At 40.3% G+C, this 21,853-nt stretch overlaps 1 protein-coding gene and 1 long non-coding RNA gene across 8 annotated transcripts in view; one reads left to right on the plus strand and one right to left on the minus strand.

Moving 5' to 3' along the window:
- LOC132534257 (uncharacterized) overlaps positions 1 to 17,580 on the minus strand; it is a 54,755-nt gene extending 37,175 nt beyond the window's left edge. For 3 of the 5 annotated variants that reach the window (XR_009545953.1, XR_009545950.1, XR_009545949.1), the window contains exons 1-3: positions 15,284 to 15,747; positions 8,635 to 8,772; positions 500 to 645 (exon numbers count right to left, since the gene is read on the minus strand). This is a non-coding gene — a long non-coding RNA (uncharacterized LOC132534257). The other 2 variants (XR_009545951.1, XR_009545952.1) reach the window with 2 other exon arrangements.
- DPP4 (dipeptidyl peptidase 4) overlaps positions 16,566 to 21,853 on the plus strand; it is a 105,688-nt gene continuing 100,400 nt past the window's right edge. Inside the window, exons 1-2 of one of the 3 annotated variants that reach the window (XM_060177814.1) lie at positions 16,566 to 16,994; positions 17,482 to 17,569. In XM_060177814.1, coding sequence (XP_060033797.1) covers positions 16,989 to 16,994; positions 17,482 to 17,569 — 94 coding nt within the window. In that variant the 5' untranslated portion in view covers positions 16,566 to 16,988. The remainder of the gene's footprint in view (positions 16,995 to 17,481; positions 17,570 to 21,853) is intronic. The other 2 variants (XM_060177812.1, XM_060177813.1) reach the window with 2 other exon arrangements.

Here is a 21,853-nt window from a genome sequence, read left to right on the forward strand (position 1 = left end):
GTTCAATCTATTGATGCCCTTGAAGTCACAGATTAGGCACCCAGAAATTCTCTGCCTTCTTATAACAAAGATGTGTTCTGCTAAGTAGCTTCCAAGATGGTACCAGATAATCATATGAACTACTTCTGTCCTAAGAATCGCCCCCTCCACCCTCTTTCCATATGTGTCTGCACCCACCTGTGGATCAATGAATTTCTTTTTTTTTAAATATTTTATTTATCTATCTATTCCCTTTTGTTGCCCTTGTTGCTTTATTGTTGTAGTTATTATTGTTGTTGTTGTTGATGATGTTGTCGTTTTTGGATAGGACAGAAAGAAATGAAGAGAGGAGGGGAAGACAGAGAGGGGGAGAGAAAGACAGACACCTGCAGACCTGCTTCACCGCCTGTGAAGTGACTCCCCTGCAGGTGGGGAGCCGGGGGCTCCAACCAAGAACCTTATGCCAGTTTTTGTGCTTTGCGCCACCTGCGCTTAACCTGCTTTGCTACTACCGCCTGACTCCCGGATCAATGAATTTCTTTAGAATTCCTGGTATAGTTTAGAGATATTCCAAGTAGTTGCTAGGGGAACAACTTTGAAGCTGCTGCTACTCTATGGTCATGACTCCAAAAGTCCCAAGTCTGTGTCTCCTTCATTCTCCAATGCCTAGGAAACAATCAGGAACACATCAGTAGTTGATAAGTATTGTCTGGAGAAATGAAAAGATGAATAAAGGAAAATAACATCAGATCATTCTCTGTTCTTGAAGGTGGCATGAAGGTAATTAGGTCTTAAAGAAATGAGGTTTTAAATTCAGAAAGAAGGAATAGATGGAATCTAGCATGAAGAGGAGAGACAGGAAGAGTGGGATGGAACAGATTCTATTCCTTACTCTCAGTTCTGAAGCAAGTGTGTGTGTGTGTGTGTGTGTGTGTGTGTGTGTGTGTGTGTGTGTGTGTGTGTGTGTGTGTGTGCTTTCAGGAAGCTCCATCCCATCCAGGTGAGAACGACTACCTACTGTTCAAAGACTAATTGCCCTAGCTTCTCTCCTTTAAAGTCTAGAGGAAAAAACATATCTTCCAGAGTATCTTCAATACTAACTGAATTTGTTTTTGTTTAATTTTATGCATTCCCTACCATCCATAATATGGAAGAATATTCTTCTTGTACTTTAAGTAGAACCTACAGCAACTATATATATATCCTTCCACACACGAAGTTATTGCTAGAGTTTTGCACATGCATGATTTCCTGGCTCCTGGAACACTTTCTTTTTTCTTTTTTTTTTCTTTACCTTTACTTCTTTCAAGATAGAAAATATAGGGACTGAGTGATAGCACAGCCAGTTGAGCGTACCTGTTACCATATCCAAACACCCAAGTTCAAGTCCCTAGTCCCAACCTATAGGGGGAAAGTTTCACAAGTGGTAAAGCTGTCTCTCTTTCTCCCTCTCAATCTTCCTTTTCCCTCTAATTTCTCTTTATCAAATATATATATATAATGAAATAACAAGAGGAAGAAGAAAGGAGAGCAAGGGAGAGAGATAAGACAACATCATTCTATTTCTCATAAAGCTTCTGTAATGCAGTTGTTCCCATGTGGTTGTTGAGGGCTCAAGCTCAAGCACTCAAAGAATATTCATTTCTAACAAACAATATATGGATAGAGTCTATGGCCATATCACCTTGAACACATCCTATCTTGTGTGATCTCAGAAGCTAAGCAGGGTCAGGCCTGGTTAGTTCTGGCATGTTAGACATATGGATATGTAGCTGGGCAAACCAGGTTTAGATATACACAAAGATTTAAGTAAAAAAACAGGAGGGCCTTTAGGTAATATCTATTGGTTTTGTTTCACTGGGATATAAGATATTCTAGAGACTATCAGGAAATATAGTCATTTGTAAATGTTATTTTTTTCAGTCTTGAATTCAATATTATGTTTGTGGTAGGGAAACCCTAAAAATTTTTATAGAGAAAAGAACCTAATCACACTTGAATTTTTGATGTAAAAAAAGGGGGGTGGGGGAAGCTTTGTAAGTGGTGAAGCAGAGCTGCAGATGTCTTTCTCTCTCCCTCTCCCTCTCTATCTTCCCTTTCCCCTCTCAATTTCTCTGTCTCTATCCAATAATAAATAAATAAGTGAATAAATAGATAAATAATTAGGTAACAGCATATGCTGAAGAGATGATCAAGAAAAATAGCACAGTGATAGTACACAGGACTTGTAGAAAAGAGAGCCTGGGTTCCCATCCTGGCAACACCAATGGCCAAAACTAAAATCTGCTTTGATTAAAAAAAAAAAAAAAAAGAAAAAACTGGGGGCTGGATTGGGGGGGTAGAACTAGAGATGGAATAGAAGTTAATAAATTCATTGTTGTACAATTTATTGAGTAGATGCTCCTCTTTCTCTGTAAAGCTTGTTATAAAAGAGTTTAAACCAGGGCCAGTTGGTGGTGTATCAGGTTGATTGCACATGTTACAATGCACAAGGACCTGGTTCGAGCCACTGGTCCCCAACTGCAAGGGGAATGTCTTGCAAGTGGTAAAGCAGTGTTGCAGGTGTCTCTCTTGTCTCTCTGTTTCTCTCCCTCTTGATCACCCTCTTCTCTTTTGATTTCTGACTGTCTCTATCTAATAAATAAATAAAAATAATTAAAAATATTTTTTAAATGAGAATTTAAACCATGTTGATCCATGATTGTTTGCATATAATAACTTAAAAGCTGTTTTCCAGCTGTGATTTTGGTTTCCTTGCCTCAGTTATCAATAATACCAGTTAAAAGATTCTTTTTTTACACTCTAAGCTCTGTAAACATTTGATGTTGTCTGCTAGACCAAATAACACTTAGGTGGGAGGAGACTCTTGTATTCTTGAAGAATTTGCTTATGTTAGCTCCTGACTTAAGAAATAATTTAGGGGGAGTTGTGCTTTAGTGCAGCGGGTTAAGCGCAGGTGGCGCAAAGCGCAAGGACCGGCGTAAGGTTCCCGGTTCGAGCCCCCAGCAACCCACATGCAGGGGAGTCGTTTCACAGGCGGTGAAGCAGATCTGCAGGTGTCTGTTTTTCTCTCCCCTTCTCTGTCTTCCCCTTCTCTCTCCATTTCTCTCTGTCCTATCCAACAACAATGACATCAATAACTACAACAATGAAACAACAAGGGCAACAAAAGGGAATCAATAAAATAAATAAATAAATAAATAAATAAATAAATAAAATAATTTAGGGGCTGGATAGTGGCACACCTCTTTAAGCGCACATATTACCAAGTACAAGGACCCAGGTTTGAGCCTCTGCTCCCCATCTGCAGGGGGGACACTTCACAAGTGGTGAAAAAGGTCTGTAGGTGCCAGGAGCCATTCTCTGCTTGATAGAAGATAAGCTTTGAAACAATGAAAGCCCTCGAGATAAGTTTCTATTTCCCCGCAGGTAGGCCATTTACCAGAAATCAAGTGGCACACCACATAGTTACAGTTAATAGACACAGTTTTGGCTATGTATGTTGCAAGGGACATTCCACCCTGATAATTGCTCCCCCTCCTCCTTCTCCTCTTGCACTCCCCCTTCCCCAAAGCCTTATAATGCCTGTAAAAACAATAAAATTTTGCAACTTGATCAGAATCCTGTCTTGCTGTCGTTCTTTGTGTCTCCTGTCCCTTTCATTCCAGGACCCAGGGTTCCTAGCCCCTGTTCTCGCCCCGCTGGCCGGGGCATCTTGTAGGAGTCCTTACTTCTCTCTTTCTTTTTTTCTTGTTTTTTTTTTCTCTCTTTCTTCCTTCCTTCCTTTTTTTTTTTTTAATTAAAAATTTTTTTTTAACAGAGCGCTGCTCAGCTGTGGTTTATGGTGGTGACAGAACTTGAGACTTTGGTGCCTCAGGCATAAGAATCTCTTTGCATAACCAATATGCTATCAACCCCTGCTCAGTCTTTCTTTCTCCCTCTCAATCTCCCCAACCCTCTCAATTTCTCTCTGTACTTTCAAATAAAAAATAGAAAAATAAAAGAGCGGCCATGTGGTGGTGCACCTGGTTAAGCACACATGTTACAATGAGCAAGGACCCAGGTTTGAGCCAATAATCCTCACCTGAAGGGATAAAGTTTTGCAAGTGGTAAAGCAGTGTTGCAGGTCTCTGTTTCTCTCCCTCTTGATCACCCCTTTTCCTCTATGTTTCTGGCGGTTTCTATATAGTAAATTAATAAAGATTAAAAAATTAAAAATAAATAAATAAAATAAAATAATGACCACCAGGAGCAGTAGATTCATCATGCAGGCACTGAGCACCAACAATAACCCTGGTGGCAACATAAATAAGTAAATAAATGATAAAAAATAAATGAAATAAAAATGGAATAATGTAATGAAACCCATATGATAACTCACTTGGGAGGGTGCCTGCCTCACTATATGTAAGATCCAAGATTAAGCCTGGCCCTCACTTTATTGGGGGAAGCTTCCGTATTGTGATATTTCTCCCTCTCTTACTCTGTCTCACTGTCTAAAAAAGTTGACCAAACTGGTAAACCTGGTGATGGAAGGATAGAAGGAAGGAAAGAAAGGAGGAAAGAAGGAAAGAAGGAAGGAAGGAAGAAAGGAAGGAAGGAAGGAAGGAAGGAAGGGAGGAAATAAACAACATTCTCATGTGCCTTTGTAAAAAAGTGTATTTAAAATCCTTAGAGTCAGAATCTCACCAAACAGCTGTGGCTATGATGACCTCTTCTTAGAAGTTTCCAAACTGTAAGAATTTGATATATGTAGTGGTGGTGTATGTTTATGATACAGTAGTGGGACTTATCAGGGCTTACTCTAGTTTAAAGAAAGAGGGCCAGAAAAAAACAGCTCACTTGGATTGTGTGCTTTTTTTTTGGTAGGTACTCAAACCAAATTAAAGTTGGAGCCTCATCCCACTGGAGTAAGCTTCAGTGCAGTGGTATCTTTCTTTGTTTTGTCCCTTTCTTTATCTCTTTCAATCAGAAAAAGTTGGTCTGATGTGGTAAAGCCCTGATAACAAAGAAAGAAAGAAGAGACCCCAAATTTCATCTAAGATCCTCTTACCTATGGATTCTTGATTATTAAACAATTGTTCAGCTTTTATCTTAATGCTTTTTAGCTGCCGAGTTGGATATGCTACCATGACACCACCTAACCTCCCTGGGCAGCTGACCTCACTAATGTGTCCTAGAACCCCTCCTCCCCAGAGCCCTACCCCACTAGGGAAAGACAGGAATAGGCTGGGGGTATGAATCGACCTGTCAATGCCCATGTCCTACAGAGAAGTAATTATAGAAGCCAGATCTTCTGCTCCCCATAAAGATCTTTGGTCCATTCTTCCAGAGGGATAAAAAAATAGGGGGGGGAAGAGGGTAGATGGAACTAGGGTGGTGGGAATTGTACAGAATTGTACCCCTCTTATCCTACAATATTGTCAACCATTATTAAATCACAAATAAAAAATTAAGAAAAAAAGAAAAAGAAAGAAGAAAGGAGAAGAGAAAGGATGAAAGAAAGGAAGGAAAAAAGGAAGGGAGACAAGGCTAGGGGAATAGAATAACACTTATGCAAAAGTAATTCATGCCTGAGTTCTGAGGTCCCAAGTTCAAACCTCAGCACCACTATATACCAGAGCTAAGCAGTGTTCAGTAAAAATAAACAAGCAAACAACAAGAACTAGTAGAATACCACTTGTTACTCCAAATTTAGCTAAAAGAGAGAGGTCTAATTTTTAATACAACAGAGATACTTTTTTTATTTATATATATGTACTATATAAATAAATGATTTATATATAAGAAGAGTAATTTTGTGCCCACCAAGAATCACACCTCTGTCAGAAAGCTAGTTCACTGAGAAGGAAGCCTGCATTGCTGTGTGCAGAGCCCAAGTGTAAGCCCAAGTGCCACATGGGAGGCACTGTAGCAATAGGAAGTTTTGGTGTTATGCTGTTTCTTTCTTCTCTCTCAACCTTAATATAAGAATGAAAAAGCCTTTCAGATTGGTGAAATGCCACATTCAGGAGACCCTGGTTCCACTACAAATTAAAAAGTTACTCTTGGGACCTAATGGTGGCACAAATGGTTAGGCACAAGGATCCAGTTACAATGCACAAGGATCCAGGTTAATGTCCCTATGCAGGGAAGAAGCTTTCTGATCAGTGAAACAGTGCTATAGGTGTCTCTCTGTCTCTGTCCTTCTCTACTTTCCTCTCCTCTCTCAATTTCTCTCTGTCTCTATCAAATAAATAAATTAAATTAAAAGAAAAAAACGGAGCTACTCCTTTGGGGTCTATATGGTGCCCTCAGTGATAACGCATATACAGTATGCATACTCAAGAGTGATAATTTCTCAGGGTCATCAGAGTACCATTTCTCTTTCAGAATTCTTATTCTAGCATTTGATTGAAATATGGAGTTCTTCTTATGAAAGTTATCCTTTAAAATTGTAACAGTTGGTGGGAGTAGATAGCATAATGCAAATATGTCAGGCTAGCAATGCACAAGAGGGAGATGGCCCAGGAACCAAACTCATGGTGGCAAGGCAATTCAAATCTTTATTCATTTGAACACCTCAGAGTTGGGTGGTAGCACACCTGGTTAAGCCACGTGGAGCAATCTTCAATGGCCAGTGTCAGCCTACTGGTCTGCCTGCTGCTTCTCCAGCTGGACAAGGGCAGAGACAAGTCAGAAACGGAAGTGGCTTGACAATACCATACATGGTTAGGAAAGGGGCGGAGAAAGGTGGAAGGGGCTGGGAATGGCAGGGAGTTTCCTTAGCAACTGTTGCTAAGGGTTTAACTGGTAGGACTAATAATGCCCTTCCGGGAACTGGAAGGAGACTTTTAGTCATTTGTAAGACAAAGCAGAAGATTGATATGTAGATAATAAAAGAACAGGCCATATTGTCAGGGTGGAGCAGGCTTAATGTTTTAAGGGATGCCTGGCTCCTGTAGGCAGAAAAATGCAGGGTGTTTTGTGAGGCAGGGAAGTCTGATATGGCGGGCAACCTTTTGAGGTTCCTGTGTCCTCCTTTGCTCAACCTCTCTGTAGAGAGAGAGACTAACAGGATGGGCACACCTCTCATGTCAAACCCTGCCAGGCTCACATCACCACAACCTCCCTACACAAAGAGACTCTCATGCCTAAGATTCCAGAGTCCCAGGTTCAATCCCCCTCATGCCATCATAAGCCAGAGCTGAGTAGAGTTCTATATGTTAACTCTTTTTTTCAGCCACCAGTTTCAAGATGCTAACATGATGCCAACCAGACTTCCTAGGGCAGACACCCCACCAATGTGTCCTGGAGCCCCACCTCCACAGAGCCCTTCCCCACTAGGGAAAGAGAGAGACAGGCTGGGAGTATGGATCAACCTGTTGATGCCCACGTTCAGCAGGGAAGCAATTACAGAAGCCAGACCTTCCACCTCCTGCATCCCATAATGTCCCTTCGACCATTCTCCCAGAGGGATAAAGAATAGGAAAGCTGGGAGTCAGGCCATAGCATAGCTGGTTAAGCACACATGGTGCAAAGCGCAAGGATCCGTGTAAGGATCCCGGTTCTAGCCCCAGGCTCCCCACGTGCAGGGGAGTTGCTTCACAAGTGGTGAAACAGGTCTGCAGGTGTCTATCTTTCTCTCCTCCTCTCTGTCTTCCCCTCCTCTCTCCTTTCTCTCTTTCCTATCCAACAATGATGACGACATCAATAATAACAATGACTGCAACAATAAAAAACAAGGGCAACAAAAGGGAATAAATAAATAAATATTTTTAAAAACTTTAAAAAAAGAATAGGAAAACTATCAGGGGAGGGGATGAGATACAGAGTTATGGTGGTGGAAATTGTATGGAGTTGTACACCTCTTACTCTATGTTTTTTGTCAGTATTGCCTTTTTATAAATAAAAATAATTTTAAAAAGATGCCAAGATAATAAATCTTTCTTATTCTTGTGTTTTACCAGGAATCATGTCTCATTTGCTGCACTCTATTTTATTCAGCCACCCAAAGGCTATTAATAGCCTTATTTATCTTGTTGTATCAGTCACTTTATGCTAATTAAGATGATGTGGCACTCAACACCCCCACTCCCCCTAGTTTAGCTATAGAGATCAGTATTTAGAGATGCTAGAAAAAGTAGGCGGATGATTAGATAAGTCATTCAGCTGGTAGCTCATACAGATACAAACACTATTACTGAGTTTGTTGAAAAGTTTTAAGGTAACTATGATTTTGATTTTTTAAAAATACTTTATTTTAGTGATAGGTTTATGGCGAAAGATACACAAAGAGAGATCAAAGCACTACTCAGCTCTGGTGGTGCTGAGGGTTGAGCCTGGGACTCTGGAGCTTCAAGCATGAAAGTCTTTTACATCACCATTATGCTATCTTCCTTGCCCCTGTTAACTCTAACTTTGATGGAGCCAAGATAAAGGTTCAATGCAACCTGAGAATTTTGTAAGAAATGTTTGTCTTTGTAGTTTTCTTTGTTATATTCACCAGTGCATTCATATTAAAACACTGGCAGACTAAAAAATAAATAAACAAAGGATTTCATAATAAACTGAAAAATGGATTGTACATTTTGATCTGATGATTTAATCTTTTAAAAATATTTTATTTATTATTTATTGGATAGAGACAGAGAAATCAAGAAGAGAGAGATGCACCTGTAGTGCTGCTTCACTGTTTGTGAAACTTCCCCCTTGCAGGTAGGGACCAGGGACTTGAACCCGAACCCTTGAGCATTGCAACATATACACTGAACCAGGGCTTGAAGGAAACTCAGGTAGTCTCAGGTAGTAGACCTAGAAAATAGATTAAATCAAACTAAGGATTATAAGTGCTATAATAAACAGCCACTACAATTTGTGAATTCAAAAAAGTTGGAAAAGCTTTAAAAAAATGAAGCAGTCTTCCCCGAACCTGCAGATTCCATAAGAAAAATAAACATAAGAATTCCAGGGATACTTGAGGAAGAAGAGAATGCATGTATTTTTATTTATTTATTTATTTATTATTTCCAGAGCACTGCTCAGCTCTGGTTTATGATGGAGTGGGGTATTCAACCTGGGACTTAGGAGCCTCAAGCATGAAAGCCTCTTCATAATCATTATACTCTCTACACCCCCACCCTTAGAAGTGTTTTATTTTTATTTTTTTATATTTTATTTATTTATTATCAAATAAAGAAAGAGGGGCCAGGTGGTAGCACAGAGGGTTAAGTGCACATGGTGAAGCACAAGGACCAGAGTAAGGATCCCGATTTGAGCCCCTGGCTCCCCACCTGCAAGGGTCGGGGAGCATCACAGGTGGTGAAGCAGGTCTGAAGGTATCTTTCTCTCCCTCTTTCTGTTTTCCCCTCCTCTCTTGATTTATTTCTTTCCTATCCAACAATAACAACAATGATAAAAACCAAGGGCAAAAAAAGGGAAAAAATAAAGTAAAATAAAACAAATTATAGTATATATACACAGCTATTAAAAATGATGAAGTCATCTCCTTTGCTACATACTGGATGGACTTCAAAGGCAATATGTTGAATGAGATAAGCCAAAAATAAATAAATAAATACAGAGAGAAATTGAGAGGGAAGAGGGAGGGAGGGAGAGAGAGAGAGAGAGAGAGAGAGAACTACAGCTCTGCTTTACCACTCCTGAAGCTTTGTCTTCACAGGTGAGGACCAGGGGCAAAAAACAGCAACAGGATAAAACAGTGGGATAGTAAAAGGAGGGCAAAATGCAGCAACATGATCAACCATTAGTAAATCAAAGTCAACCTAAAATAAACTGCCATAGATGTTGTAAGTTTGACATAATACCCGTGGTAACCACAAAACAAAATATAGCACAGAGACAAACAGGAAGCAGATACATAGTATATGAGACCAACATAGAAAAGCATCAACACGGGAGTCGGGCTGTAGCGCAGCAGGTTAAGCGCAGGTGGCGCAAAGCACAAAGACCGGCATAAGGATCCCGGTTCGAACCCCGGCTCCCACCTGCAGGGGCGTCGCTTCACAGGCTGTGAAGCAGGTCTGCAGGTGTCTATCTTTCTCTCCTCCTCTCTGTCTTCCCCTCCCTCTCTCCATTTCTCTCTGTCCTATCCAACAACAACAACAACAACAATAATAAATACAACAATAAAACAACAAGGGCAACAAAAGGGAAAAAATAAATAAAATAAATATAAAAAAAAGAAAAGCATCAACACAAAACAAGAAACAAACAGGAAAAAAATCAACAAGAACTTAAGACAATTTAAAACAGAAATCAAAATAGCTATAAGAAAGTTTCATGTTTAAATAATCTCTATAGATGTAAATGGTCTAAGCTCACAAATTTAAAAGAGTCAGAGTGACTAAATGATTAAAAAGCAAGCTCCATCTTTTCTATGTCTCCAGGAAACATACATCAGAAAGACAAAACAGAAACTCCATGTAACAGGGTGAAACAAAGTCCAACTGGTTTTACTAATAAATTCTATTAGATTTTTCAAATAACTCACATTAATTCTTCTCTAACAGTTTCAGAAAATTGAAGAGGAGGAGCCACTTCCAAACATATTCTATGAAGCTCACATCACACTTATCCCTAAAGCAGACAAGGATCAATCAAAAAGGAAAGCTACAGACCTATGTCCTTGATGAACATTGATGCAAGGAGTCCCAGCAAAATGTTGGAAAATTAAATTCAATAACATATCAAGAAAATAATTCACCCAAACCAAGTAGGATTAATCCCTGGGAAGTAAGGATGGTCCAACATTCAAAAATCAAGCAATAAAAAGAAAAATAAAACCACTTGGTCAAATCAATTGATGTAGAAAAAGCTTTTGAAAAGATCAAACACCAATGTATGGTAATAGAACTATAGAATCCCAGATTCCAGTAAAAAAATTACTGAAAATAATAAATTCAGTAAAGTAGCAGAAGACAAAATTAACAGCCACAAATCTGTGGTATTTCTTTTTTATTATTTTATTTATTTATTTTTAATTGTTATCAATTTATTTATAAAATTTTTAAAAATCAGCAAAACCATAGGATAAGAGGGGTACAATTCCATACAATTTCCACCACCTGAGTTCCGTATCCCATCACCTCCCTTGAAAACTTTCCTCTTCTTTATTCTTCTGGGAGCATGGACTCAGGGTCATTATGGGGTGCAGAAGGTAGAAGATCTGGCTTCTGTAATTGCTTCTCTACTGAACATGGGTGTTGGCAGGTCTATCCATACTACCAGCTTATTTCCGTCTTTCCCTAATAGGGGAGGCTGAGAAAGTTGTGGTATATATACTCAATGGAATACTACTCAGCTATTAAGAATAATGAACTCACCTTCTCTGACCCATTTTGTATGGAGCTAGAAGGAATCATATTAAGTGAGGTAAGTCAGAAAGAGAAAAATGAGTATGGAATGATCCCTCTCATAAAGATAAATTGAGAAAGAAGAACAGATAGGGAAAAACAAAGTAGAATTTGATTGAGTTTGGAGTATCTCAACAAAGTAAAAAACTCTGGGTGGAGGAAGAGGTTAGATTTTTAGCTTCAGTATAGGGGCGTGGGTGTGGGGACACAGACCTTTGGTGGCAGGAACAGTGTTAATATGGTCTCCTATTAATTTATAGTCTTACAAATCACTATTTAATCAATATGTGAGGGGAAAATTAGATTGAAACTGTCAAACCTCTTTATGCATAGACCCCAATTGTGAGTATATGGCCCTTCAATCTATGTATTTAAGGTTTCAAATTGGTAACCTGATTGAATTTTAGCAGTGGGCTCAAATTTTTAATCTGTGGTATTTCTATAGTCAAATCACAAGTTAGAAGAAAGGGAAATCAACAAGGGCGACAAAAGGGAATAAATAAATAAATATTTTAAAAAATAATAAGAAGAAAGGGAACTGAAGAAACTAGTCCCATTTACAATTGAACTCAAAAAAACAAAATACCTCAGAGTGAATCTCATGCACCTAAATCAGAACCAAATGGATAAAAGACCTGCACATTGCATCTGAAAATCTAAAGTATATAGAAGGAACATCAAAAATATATATGGAAACTTGAGCCCATCAGCATGGGAAATGAAAACAAGAGTAAATAAGTAGGACTCCATCAAACTAAAAAGCTTATATACATCAAAAGTAATCTAAACAATGACAGTCAGACAACACAGTAAATGGGAGAAGATACTTATATATCACACTTTAGACAAGCAATTGATATCAAACATCTACAAAGAGCTGGTACAGCTAAATGATAGGAAAAATATAAGAATAACCCAGAAAAAAAGTGGGCCAAAGAACTAAATAGGCAGTTTTCTAAAGACGAGATACACATAGCCCGCAGACACATGAAATGCTCCATTTCACTTATCATTAAGGAAATACAAATCAAAACCGCACTGAGATTCCACCTTACACCTGTGAGAATGCCCTATATCAACAAAATAGGAGGAAGCCCGGCAGTGGCGCAGTGAGTCAAGTGCATGCGGTGTGAAGTGCAAGGATCTGCCTAAGGATCCTGGTTCAAACCCCTGGCTCCCCACCTGCAGGAGGGTCACTTCACAGGCAGTGAAGCAGGTCTGCAGGTATTTTTCTCTCCCCTCTCTGTCTTCCCCATCTCTCTCAATTTCTCTTTGTTCTTCTAACAACAGAAATAACAATAACAACAAGGGCAAGGGCAACAAAATGGGGGAAAATATGGCTTCCAGGAGCAGTGGATTGAGCCCCAGCAATAACACTGGAGACAAAAAAAAAAAAAAAAGGAAATGACGGGCAATGGTGAGGTTACAGAAAAAGGGTAAAAATGCAAACTGGTGTCTTTGGAAGATTGTATGAAAAGTTCTTAAACAAATAATAATAAAAAAAAAGAAACTACTTTATGATCCAGCAATACCACTATTAGGTATTTACCCGAAGGATATACAAACTCTTATCCAAAGGGACATATGCACCCCTATATTCATAGCTGCGTTTATCACAATACCCACCAGAAGCAGCAGCAGCAGCATCTGAGGACTGGGGCTTGAACCTGGACCTTGCACATGGTAAAGTGTATGCTTAAGCAGGTGTGCCACCAAATTTATTATCCTAAAATTGACTAACTTGTTCAGCCTGTACAAAAATAATATAAATAACAGAAAATAATTATGGGTTAATCTCAAGTGTCTCTTCATGTATGATAACTTGATGGTATAAAAAAAGGCTTAGTATCTGAGGCTGATAACCTTCTATATACATTTTTACTTTTCTTGAGTCTCATTAATAGGAAATACTTAAAAGGGGGTTTCTTCACCTGGAAGGGACTGCAGTATATTTTTACCATCTCACTTCAGGAATATGCAAGTTCTATTGCTCTGTTATAGTCTATAGTCTCCAGGGACCTTGACTAAACTGATATCCTATAGAACAAAGAACCCATTGGTTAGAGCTAGTAGTATGCTGCTTTGCCATATGCATGATCCAGGTTTGAGCCTGGCACCCACCACATTGAAAGAAGTTGCAGTGCTGTGGTGTCTCTCTGTTTTTTTTTCTTTAATATTATTTATTTATTATTGGATAGAGACAGAGAAAGAAATCGAGAGGGGAGGGTAGACAGAGAAAAAGAGAGAAAGATAGGCACCTGCAGACCTGCTTCACCACTTATGAAGTTTTCTTTCTGCAGGTGGGGACCAGGGGCTTGAACCTGGGTCCTTGCACACTATAATGTGCTTGACTATGTACACCAACACCTGGCCCATCTGTGGTATCTCTCTTCCTCTCTTTGTCCATTTGTTTTATTTTAATGAGAGATACAGAGAGACCTGGTACCTCTTTATAAACTAGTACTTCTGAAAAGGTCTAGCACTAATTGAAATCTCTTCCTTTTCTTCCTTCCTTTCTTTCTTTCTTTCTTTCTTTCTCTTTAATGTTTATTTATTTATTCCCTTTTGTTGTCCTTGTTGTTTTATTGTTGTAGTCATTGTTGGATAGGACAGAGAACTGGAGAGAGGAGAGGAAGACAGGGAGAGGGGGAGAAAGATAGACACCTGCAGACCTGCTTCACCTCTTGTGAAGTGACTCCCTTACAGATGGGAGCCTGGGGCTAGAACCGGGATCCTTATGCCGGTCCTTGCACTTAGTGCCATGTGCACTAAACCCGCTGCACTACTGCCCAACTCCCCTTGTTCGTTCTTTCTTTTCTTTTCTTTTCTTTTCTTACCAGAGCACTGCTCAACTTTGGTTTATGGTGGGGTGGGAGATTGAACCTGGGACTTTGAAGCTTCAGGCATGACAGTCTCTTATAACCATTATGCTACTGGGGACTAGGAATACATATATATATTTTTTTTCTTTGAGTAAATACAGTTTGAGTAAACCTATAATATCAGATAATTATAAAACCTGAGTTACTCAACAAGGTGGCTGCTACCTGTTCCATTAAATAATAAAGTTCATGGTGTATTGCACCAAAGCAAAGGACTCTTAGGAGGGGCAGGCAGGGGTGAGGGGAGGAGCTTTCAGGTTCTGGTGCATGATGATGGAGGAGAACCTGGGCTGGGGGTGAGAGTGTCTTGCAGAAAATTGAGAAATTTTACACATATATCAACAACTGTGTTTACTGTAAACCATTAATTCCCTCAGTAAAAAGAAAATAACAATCAAGCTGGGCATGTTAAGCACTGCCATAGTAAGTAAAATGGTATCTAAGAGATAAACAAAGAGCCCAAGTAGCCTAGGAAGCACAAGAAAGCATAAGCAGAGAAATCAGTTTCTATGTAGTGTTCTTCTACTGTCTCAGTGTCTTTCCATCAACACACACCTGCAGTTTCACAGGGAGTTTCCTGTAACCGGGCAACGGTGAAGAGGAAAAAGTTAGCTTTATGTAAGTTAGGCTGACATTGGATAGATGTATCACAACTCTTCTCAGGGGTGTTCTGAAATATAGTAGAAAGAAAACTCATCAAAACAGACAACAAATTAGAGTAATACATCTGGTTTTTTTTTTTTCAATTTTGCAAGGTAATAGATAAGGTATAATATTAAATTTGCAATTACTTTCAAGTAATGGTTAAGGTACTGGCCACTGGTTTTTCAGGGTGTTAGAGAAAGGCTGGTGACAAAGAGGTCAGTGTGAGAGAGATAAGTGAAGAAAAAAAAAACAAGAAACCTCAAAGTGGCTACAGAGTGTAAAGATATTTGTGTCTCAAAGAATGCTCTCCAGACAAAAATATAATCAATTCCTAATATTTTAGCCAACCATTCTTCAGTTAGCCCAAAAACTTACTGAAAGTAGGTAGGTATGGGAGGTTAAGTCTGTGGATTTTCTTCTCACCTCCACTGCTGAGTGGTGAGAGCAGAGTCAAACCAAACTCTTCGTTACTGCATCCTGCTTTTTGTCCTTGTTAGTTGGCTTCTCTTTATAGGTCCAGTTCACAGGTTCAGTAGCCCTACTAGCTGGTTTTCTCCAGCCGTTGGAAGAGGAGGAAGAAGATTCAAGATATAAAGGTAAAACTGAGAGGATTTATTAGTGATCACATGTATACAGCAAAAGACTAAAGAAGAAAGAAAAACACAGGATGATAGAAAACAGTTTTTGTGAATGGTGAATGGGGCCAGTTTTAACACAGTGATGACCAGAGAAAGGTGAGAGAAACTTGATGCAGTAGAGGAAGAGTTCAGTTTGAGTTTCTGGAGTTGGGCGTGAGCCATATATGTATATGAGCAACTTGTGGGTAAGGAAGAAAAGTCCCAGAGTTCAGAAACAAAGTCTGAGTTGGAGATGAGGATAGAAGTTCAAATTCATATTCATAACTATATGTATTAGCAAGCCCAACAGGACTTCACACTTTAAATCTTTCACCTTTGTTGACAAAGGGGTCATACTTCTCAGCTACAGTGAACAATCTGGAGAGGCCTTCCCTATAAGGGGTAGGAGTATTTTCAAGAAGAAGCAATTATAGACAAGCCCAAAGGCAAAAGTTTGTGTGTTTCATTTTGAACGTGCCAAGCACACAGATCTCATCTGTCCTGTTCCACTTTTATCAGCATCTAGAAGAGAATCTGGAACTTTGCTGTCACTCAAAAATGTATGCAATGAGTGAAAAATAGGGGCATAAAGGGGAACTGGAGGCAAGAGAAGCCCCACCAGACCTTTTCTCTTCTCCGAATCCTTTTTGTAAGAATGAAAGATAAGAAAACATGTGGAGTAGTTTAAGAGCAAAGACTGAATTCAGACTCCAGAACTTCCCAGCAGTGTTGCTGGGCCAAGTTACTTTAACCTTTTTGTGTCTGGGTTACCCTTCAACCCTCCTGTAAAATAAACAGAGCACTGATGAGAACAACCCATGCGGGGGTGGGGGTAATAAAAATGTTTTATATAAGTGCTAGCTTTATTCTTTTTTGACATTTTGAGGAGAAAATCAAGGTTGTAAAACAAATTAGGAATAATCTGTTAATCTGTATACTTAATTCTAAAGTGTTATTCATAAGTGTGTGTGTGGGGGGGGGCACCCACTGCATCTCACTTGCAAACAATTTGAGTACCCCAGCTGCCTAAAGTGAGCTATATATAGGTCGACCCCTCAGCCATCTCTGAGCCTCATCAGAGGGAGGTTTCAAGACCCAAGTCCTAGAGGTCTCGGCTTTGAGACCTTCGGTTCTTTGCAACGGAAGCAGGTTCTTTCTAGCTCCGGGGCCGCTGGCTCTCTGGCGCGTCCCTTGGGAACCCGCACTCAGCTCCCGGGCTGCGCCCCCCCCCCACCCCGCCCCTCTCAGTCACGAGAAGCCGCCTCCTTTCCCCGCGGGCTTCTGGCAGACAGAGCCCCTGCCCCGCGCCCCGGGCCCCTCGCCGGTCCGCCGCCCTTTATGCGGAGCGGGCTGGGCGCTCACTTAATCTTTAACTCGAGGCGGAACTTGGAGGCGCCCAGTGACTCCGCGGCCCCGAGCAGCTGCAGCCAAGCTGGACACGAGTCTCCGCGGTTTGCCAGACTTCTGCCTGCGCTCCTGCTCCGCTAGCTCAGTTCCCAGGAGACTCCAGGATGAAGGTGAGGATCGCGCACTTGCCACTTCTCCTGCCTCGGGGGTCGAGTTGTGAGTTTGGAGCGTCGCTAAACCTCCACTCTGTCCAAATTGGCTCAAAGGCTCTGGAAAGAGCCAGGGAGCTCCCAGTAGGTGGACGCGGTGGGACCACTCTCTGTCAGGTTTGAAGGCACTTCCCTGAACCCTCGGCTCCTCGCACTCTTGGCTCGTGGGTTTTCTGCTGGAACCCGGCTCCGAGCCTTGGAGGACCCGGCGAGCTGCCCACGACACGCATGCCCTAACTCTCACTTAGTTTGTGACATACAGGCTTAGAGGCCGCAAGTTCAAGGGAACCGCTCTTGCAACCTCTGACTTGGCAGACTCCAAAGCTTCCCAGCCCTCTGGGCAACTCTTCCAACTAACTCCCATTAGCAAATTCAGATGTCCACAGTGCCCTTCTAGAAGGGGACCAAATGATCAGTACTAACTGTACCTCATTTGATCTGCTTGCAGACGCGGTGGAAGGTGCTCTTGGGACTGCTGGGGACAGCTGCTCTTGTCACCATCATCACAGTGCCTGTGGTTCTTCTGAACAAAGGTGGTGAGTTTGAAATACTTGAAAAAGACATGTTGATGGGAGGTTGGAGTTAAATTCTAACCACACGGAGGAGGAGACCCAGAAATTTGGCTGGGAGCTTGCACCGGTTTTCCATGTTGTAATTTAGGCTTCCTGGCATTGTTGCTCCCTGTACTTTGCAGAGGCTAGATTGACTTCTGGGTCTCCAGTGATTTGGCTGTGATTCTTGCAGCTGCCACTTTTTTCTTCTTTTTATCTTTTTCTCTTCTTCTCCTTCTCCTTCTCCTCCTTCTCCTTCTCCTTCTCCTTCTCCTTCTCCTTCTCCTTCTCCTTCTTCTCCTTCTTCCCCTTCCCCTTCCCCTTCCCCTTCCCCTTCCCCTTCCCCTTCTCCTTCTCCTTCTCCTTCTCCTTCTTCTTCCTCTTTTTCTCCTCTTCCTTCTCCTCCTTCTTTTTAGTGAAATACAAACAAACACTTCCTGGACAGAAGTCTTAGGATACCTCTCCCCCACCCCTCTCTCATTTGAATAGGGGCTTGTTTGCTTGATTTCATTTTTAAAAGAAAGATCAGACACTGTTGAGCTCTGGTATGTAGCAGTGCTGGGGATTAATTTAGACCCTTAGACATGCAAGTCCTGCTCCTATATACTTTTTTTTAATAAAGAATTCTTTTGTTTGTTTTATTTTTTAATCTTTATTTATTTGATAAAGACAGTCAGAAATTGAGAGGAATGGGGAGATAGAGAGAGGAGACAGAGAGACCACTTGTGAAACTTTCCCCTGCAGGTGGGGACCGGGGGCTCAAACCCAGGTCTTTGGGCACTATAACACATGTGCTCAACCAGGTGCGCCACCACCCAGCCCCTCCTATACACTTTTATATAGGACTTGGTTATCTCATAGACTTTAAGACACTTTTATTTATTTATTTATTTATATTATTTATTTTTTATTTATAAAAAGGAAGCATTGACAAAACCATAGGATAAGAGGGGTACAACTCCACACAATTCCCACCACCAGATGTCCATATCCCATCCCCTCCCCTGATAGCTTTCCTATTCTTTAGCCCTCTGGGACTTTTAACTTAGCTTATTTATTTATTTTATTTTTGCAAAGAACATTCACTATTATGATAAAGTTACAGTCTTCAAAAGAAAAAAAGCAAAATTTAGGCAATAGCTTAAAAAATTTAAAGATACTATAAGGATCTTTTATCATGTCATAAGGAGAGAGAGACATAGGAACAAATGAAACAGTAAATAGTTTTAAGAAAAGACTATACACAGGGGGGCTAGATATCATAAAGGTTATGCAAACAGACTCTCATGCGTGAGGCTCCAAAGTCCCAGGTTCAATCCCCCCACACCACCATAAACCAGGGCTGAACAGTGCTCTGGTAAAAAAAAAAAAAAACATCAAGCAGGGGTAGATAGCATAGTGGTTTTGCAAAGAAACTCTCATGTTTGAGGCTTCAAAGTCTCAGGTTCTATCTCCTGCAAGACCTTAAGCCACAACTGAGTAGAGCTCTGGTAAAAAAAAAAAAAATACAGGCAACTCAGAATGCTTACATTTATATTGACAGGAATTTAACTGAGAGAATATGAATGCAAAGAGCTAGATCATAAAGTTGGTGTTTTTGATAGTATTCAGCAGCAGTGGGGGTGGTGGGAAGAGTGAAAGCAAATTGTTTTAGGTGCATTCTTTTATTCAAAGTCACATTCATTTATTTCCACTTGTCTTACTGCACTGGTTTAACCCTAGTGTTTATTACAAAGTGTTCCAGTAATGGAATATACATTTTTGGGTACAAGAAACTGAGAATAACTAGTTTGGATCTACTTTGGCCTTACTGTACTTTTAAATATTTACTTTCATTTCAGTATTACACATGCCAGTCAGTTAACTAAACATTCTGGACAATCAGAGAATTTGTCTAGACAATCAGGGAATTTGTAGATCATTTTTTAGACTACTTACCCAGAGTCAGAGTTACAGTTCAGAATTAGTTTGTAGCTTTGCCAAAATCTGTATTTGCCCTGCAGTTTCTGGGTCAGGGCAAAGGTTAAGTGTGTTAAAGCACTGATGATGAATCTTAGTGATTTAAGAAAAATATGTACTGAGAAGAGTGCATTCCCTCAGTGGGTGGAGTGTATTTCTTGTGTGTTTGAGGTCCCTGGTTTGATCCCTAGCATTGCATATTTATATACCAGAATCTGGCATTAAAATCCCCCCCTCATAAAATAAATCTTTTAAAAAAGAAAATAGTGGCAGTTACCAAAATCTTAATAGGAATTATCAACTCACTTACTTGACTTTTGTGAACTGCTAAAATGTAACTACTTGCATAAAGTGATACTCTTACTGTGTGAAAAGAATGGGACATCAGAGGGAGCTGAGCAGTGGCACAGCAGGTTAAGCATTCATGGCGCAAAGCATAAGAACCCTATAGGATCCTGGTTCGAGCCTCTGGCTCCTCCACCTACAGAGGGGTCGCTTCACAGGCGGTTAAGCAGGTCTACAGGTGTCTATCTTTCTCTCCCCTCTCTGTCTTCCCCTCCTCTCTCCATTTCTCTCTATCCTATCCAACAACAACAACAATGATAAACAACAAGGGCAACAAAAGGGGAAAAAAAAGAATGGGGCATCAGAACTTTCATGGCTTATATTCCAGGGACTGTGCTAATTGCTGCAAAAAGCAAGACTGAAACTTATAAATATAAAGGCTTCTGACATTAAGAATCTTGTAATCCATTGGAAGATAGATAAGCAAATCAAGCAAATTGAAGTTACATTGTTTGACGGTCTCTGAAGTTTTATCAGAACTTGAGGGGCAGGGCAGAGGGAGGAGGAGTCTGTCCTGGTAGCAGAATTTGCTTCTCCATGCACTAGGAGCCAGACTCAAACTCTAACATCACATTGGGAGCACTGTAGGCAGGGACGTGGTATTATAGCATTTTTCCTCTCTGTCTCTATTCCTTCCTGTACAAATGAAAAGGTTTGGAAGCAGTGTAAGCAAGGCATACATGAGGTCTTAGACAGTAATGAATAAATACATGGATAAGGAAATAAATTTTAATGACAGAGCTATAGAGAGAGACCAGAATTCTGCTTAGTCTTGGTTTATGGTGGTGCTGAGGACCAAAATACATTTAAAAAAAATTAAAAGGGAAAATTTCCCACTTAAGGGAGATAAGGACATGTCTGAAAGTCATGGGTCAGATGAATACCTTCCGTGGGTTTAGTCCAGTTAACTATAGGAATTTTGTTTTGCTGTGTGTGGTACAAAGATTGCAGAACTATCTTTCCATTCCCCTGAAGCATCACCTTATCTCTTCTCCAAATGCTGTTTAGACAAGTATTTCAAGAATGTCTTCTGGGTGGGATTTTTCCAAGCAAGTCACATGTCTCCACCATTTATTATGTTTCCATAAGGTAATTTAAAGATATTTGAGCAAACTTTTTTTTTTTAGCAAACTTTTTTGTGGGTTCAAAGGATCACTTCTGGGACAGTTAAGGAAGAATTGTTTTGTTCAGAGACCTGAAGAATTAGCATAAATTTCTGGAGATAAGATTTTTCAGAAAATCTGAATGCTTTGCGTATTAATAAACAAACACAGGATCACATCCTCTGATCTGGGATTATAAAAAGTTTCCTTTTCCACCTGGGAGGTAGAATCGTGGCTAGTTCAGTCCCTGGCACTGCAGATGCCAGAATGATGCTCTAGAGCTATATCTGTCTCCTCTTCCTTTCATGTCAATAAATGAATAAATTTTGGGGGCAAGGGGGTAGAGCAGCAGATTAAGCACACATTATGCAAAGCACAAGGACCAGCAGAAGGATCCCGGTTTGAGCCCTGGCTCCCCACCTGCAGCGGGGTGACTTCACAGGTGGTGAAACAGGTTGCAGGTGTTTATCTGTCTTCCCTATCTCTCTCAATTTCTCTCTGTCCTATCCAAAATCATCAACAACAACAGCAATGTCAACAATAACATTATAACAACAAGGGTAACAACAAGGGCAACAAAATGGGGGAAATGGCCTCCAGGAGCAATGGATTTGTAGTGGAGGGCCAAGCCCCAGTAATAACCCTGGAAGCAAATTATATATATTATTTTAAAGACTCCTAGTAATATAGAAAGGTAGGAAGCAGGAAAAGGAGTTTGACTTTAACCTGTAGATGATGGAGAATAGCTAGAGAAATTTGAGCTTGCCTGAATTATTGAGCGAAACAGTGGGAAACCTTGTTAAAATCGAGCAAAAAAGGTGGGACAAGCAAGAAAGGTGTCCAGGAGAGTGATGCTGCAGAT

The sequence above is a fragment of the Erinaceus europaeus genome, chromosome 18, assembly GCF_950295315.1.
Source record: "Erinaceus europaeus chromosome 18, mEriEur2.1, whole genome shotgun sequence".
Classification (NCBI taxonomy): Eukaryota; Metazoa; Chordata; class Mammalia; order Eulipotyphla; family Erinaceidae; genus Erinaceus; species Erinaceus europaeus.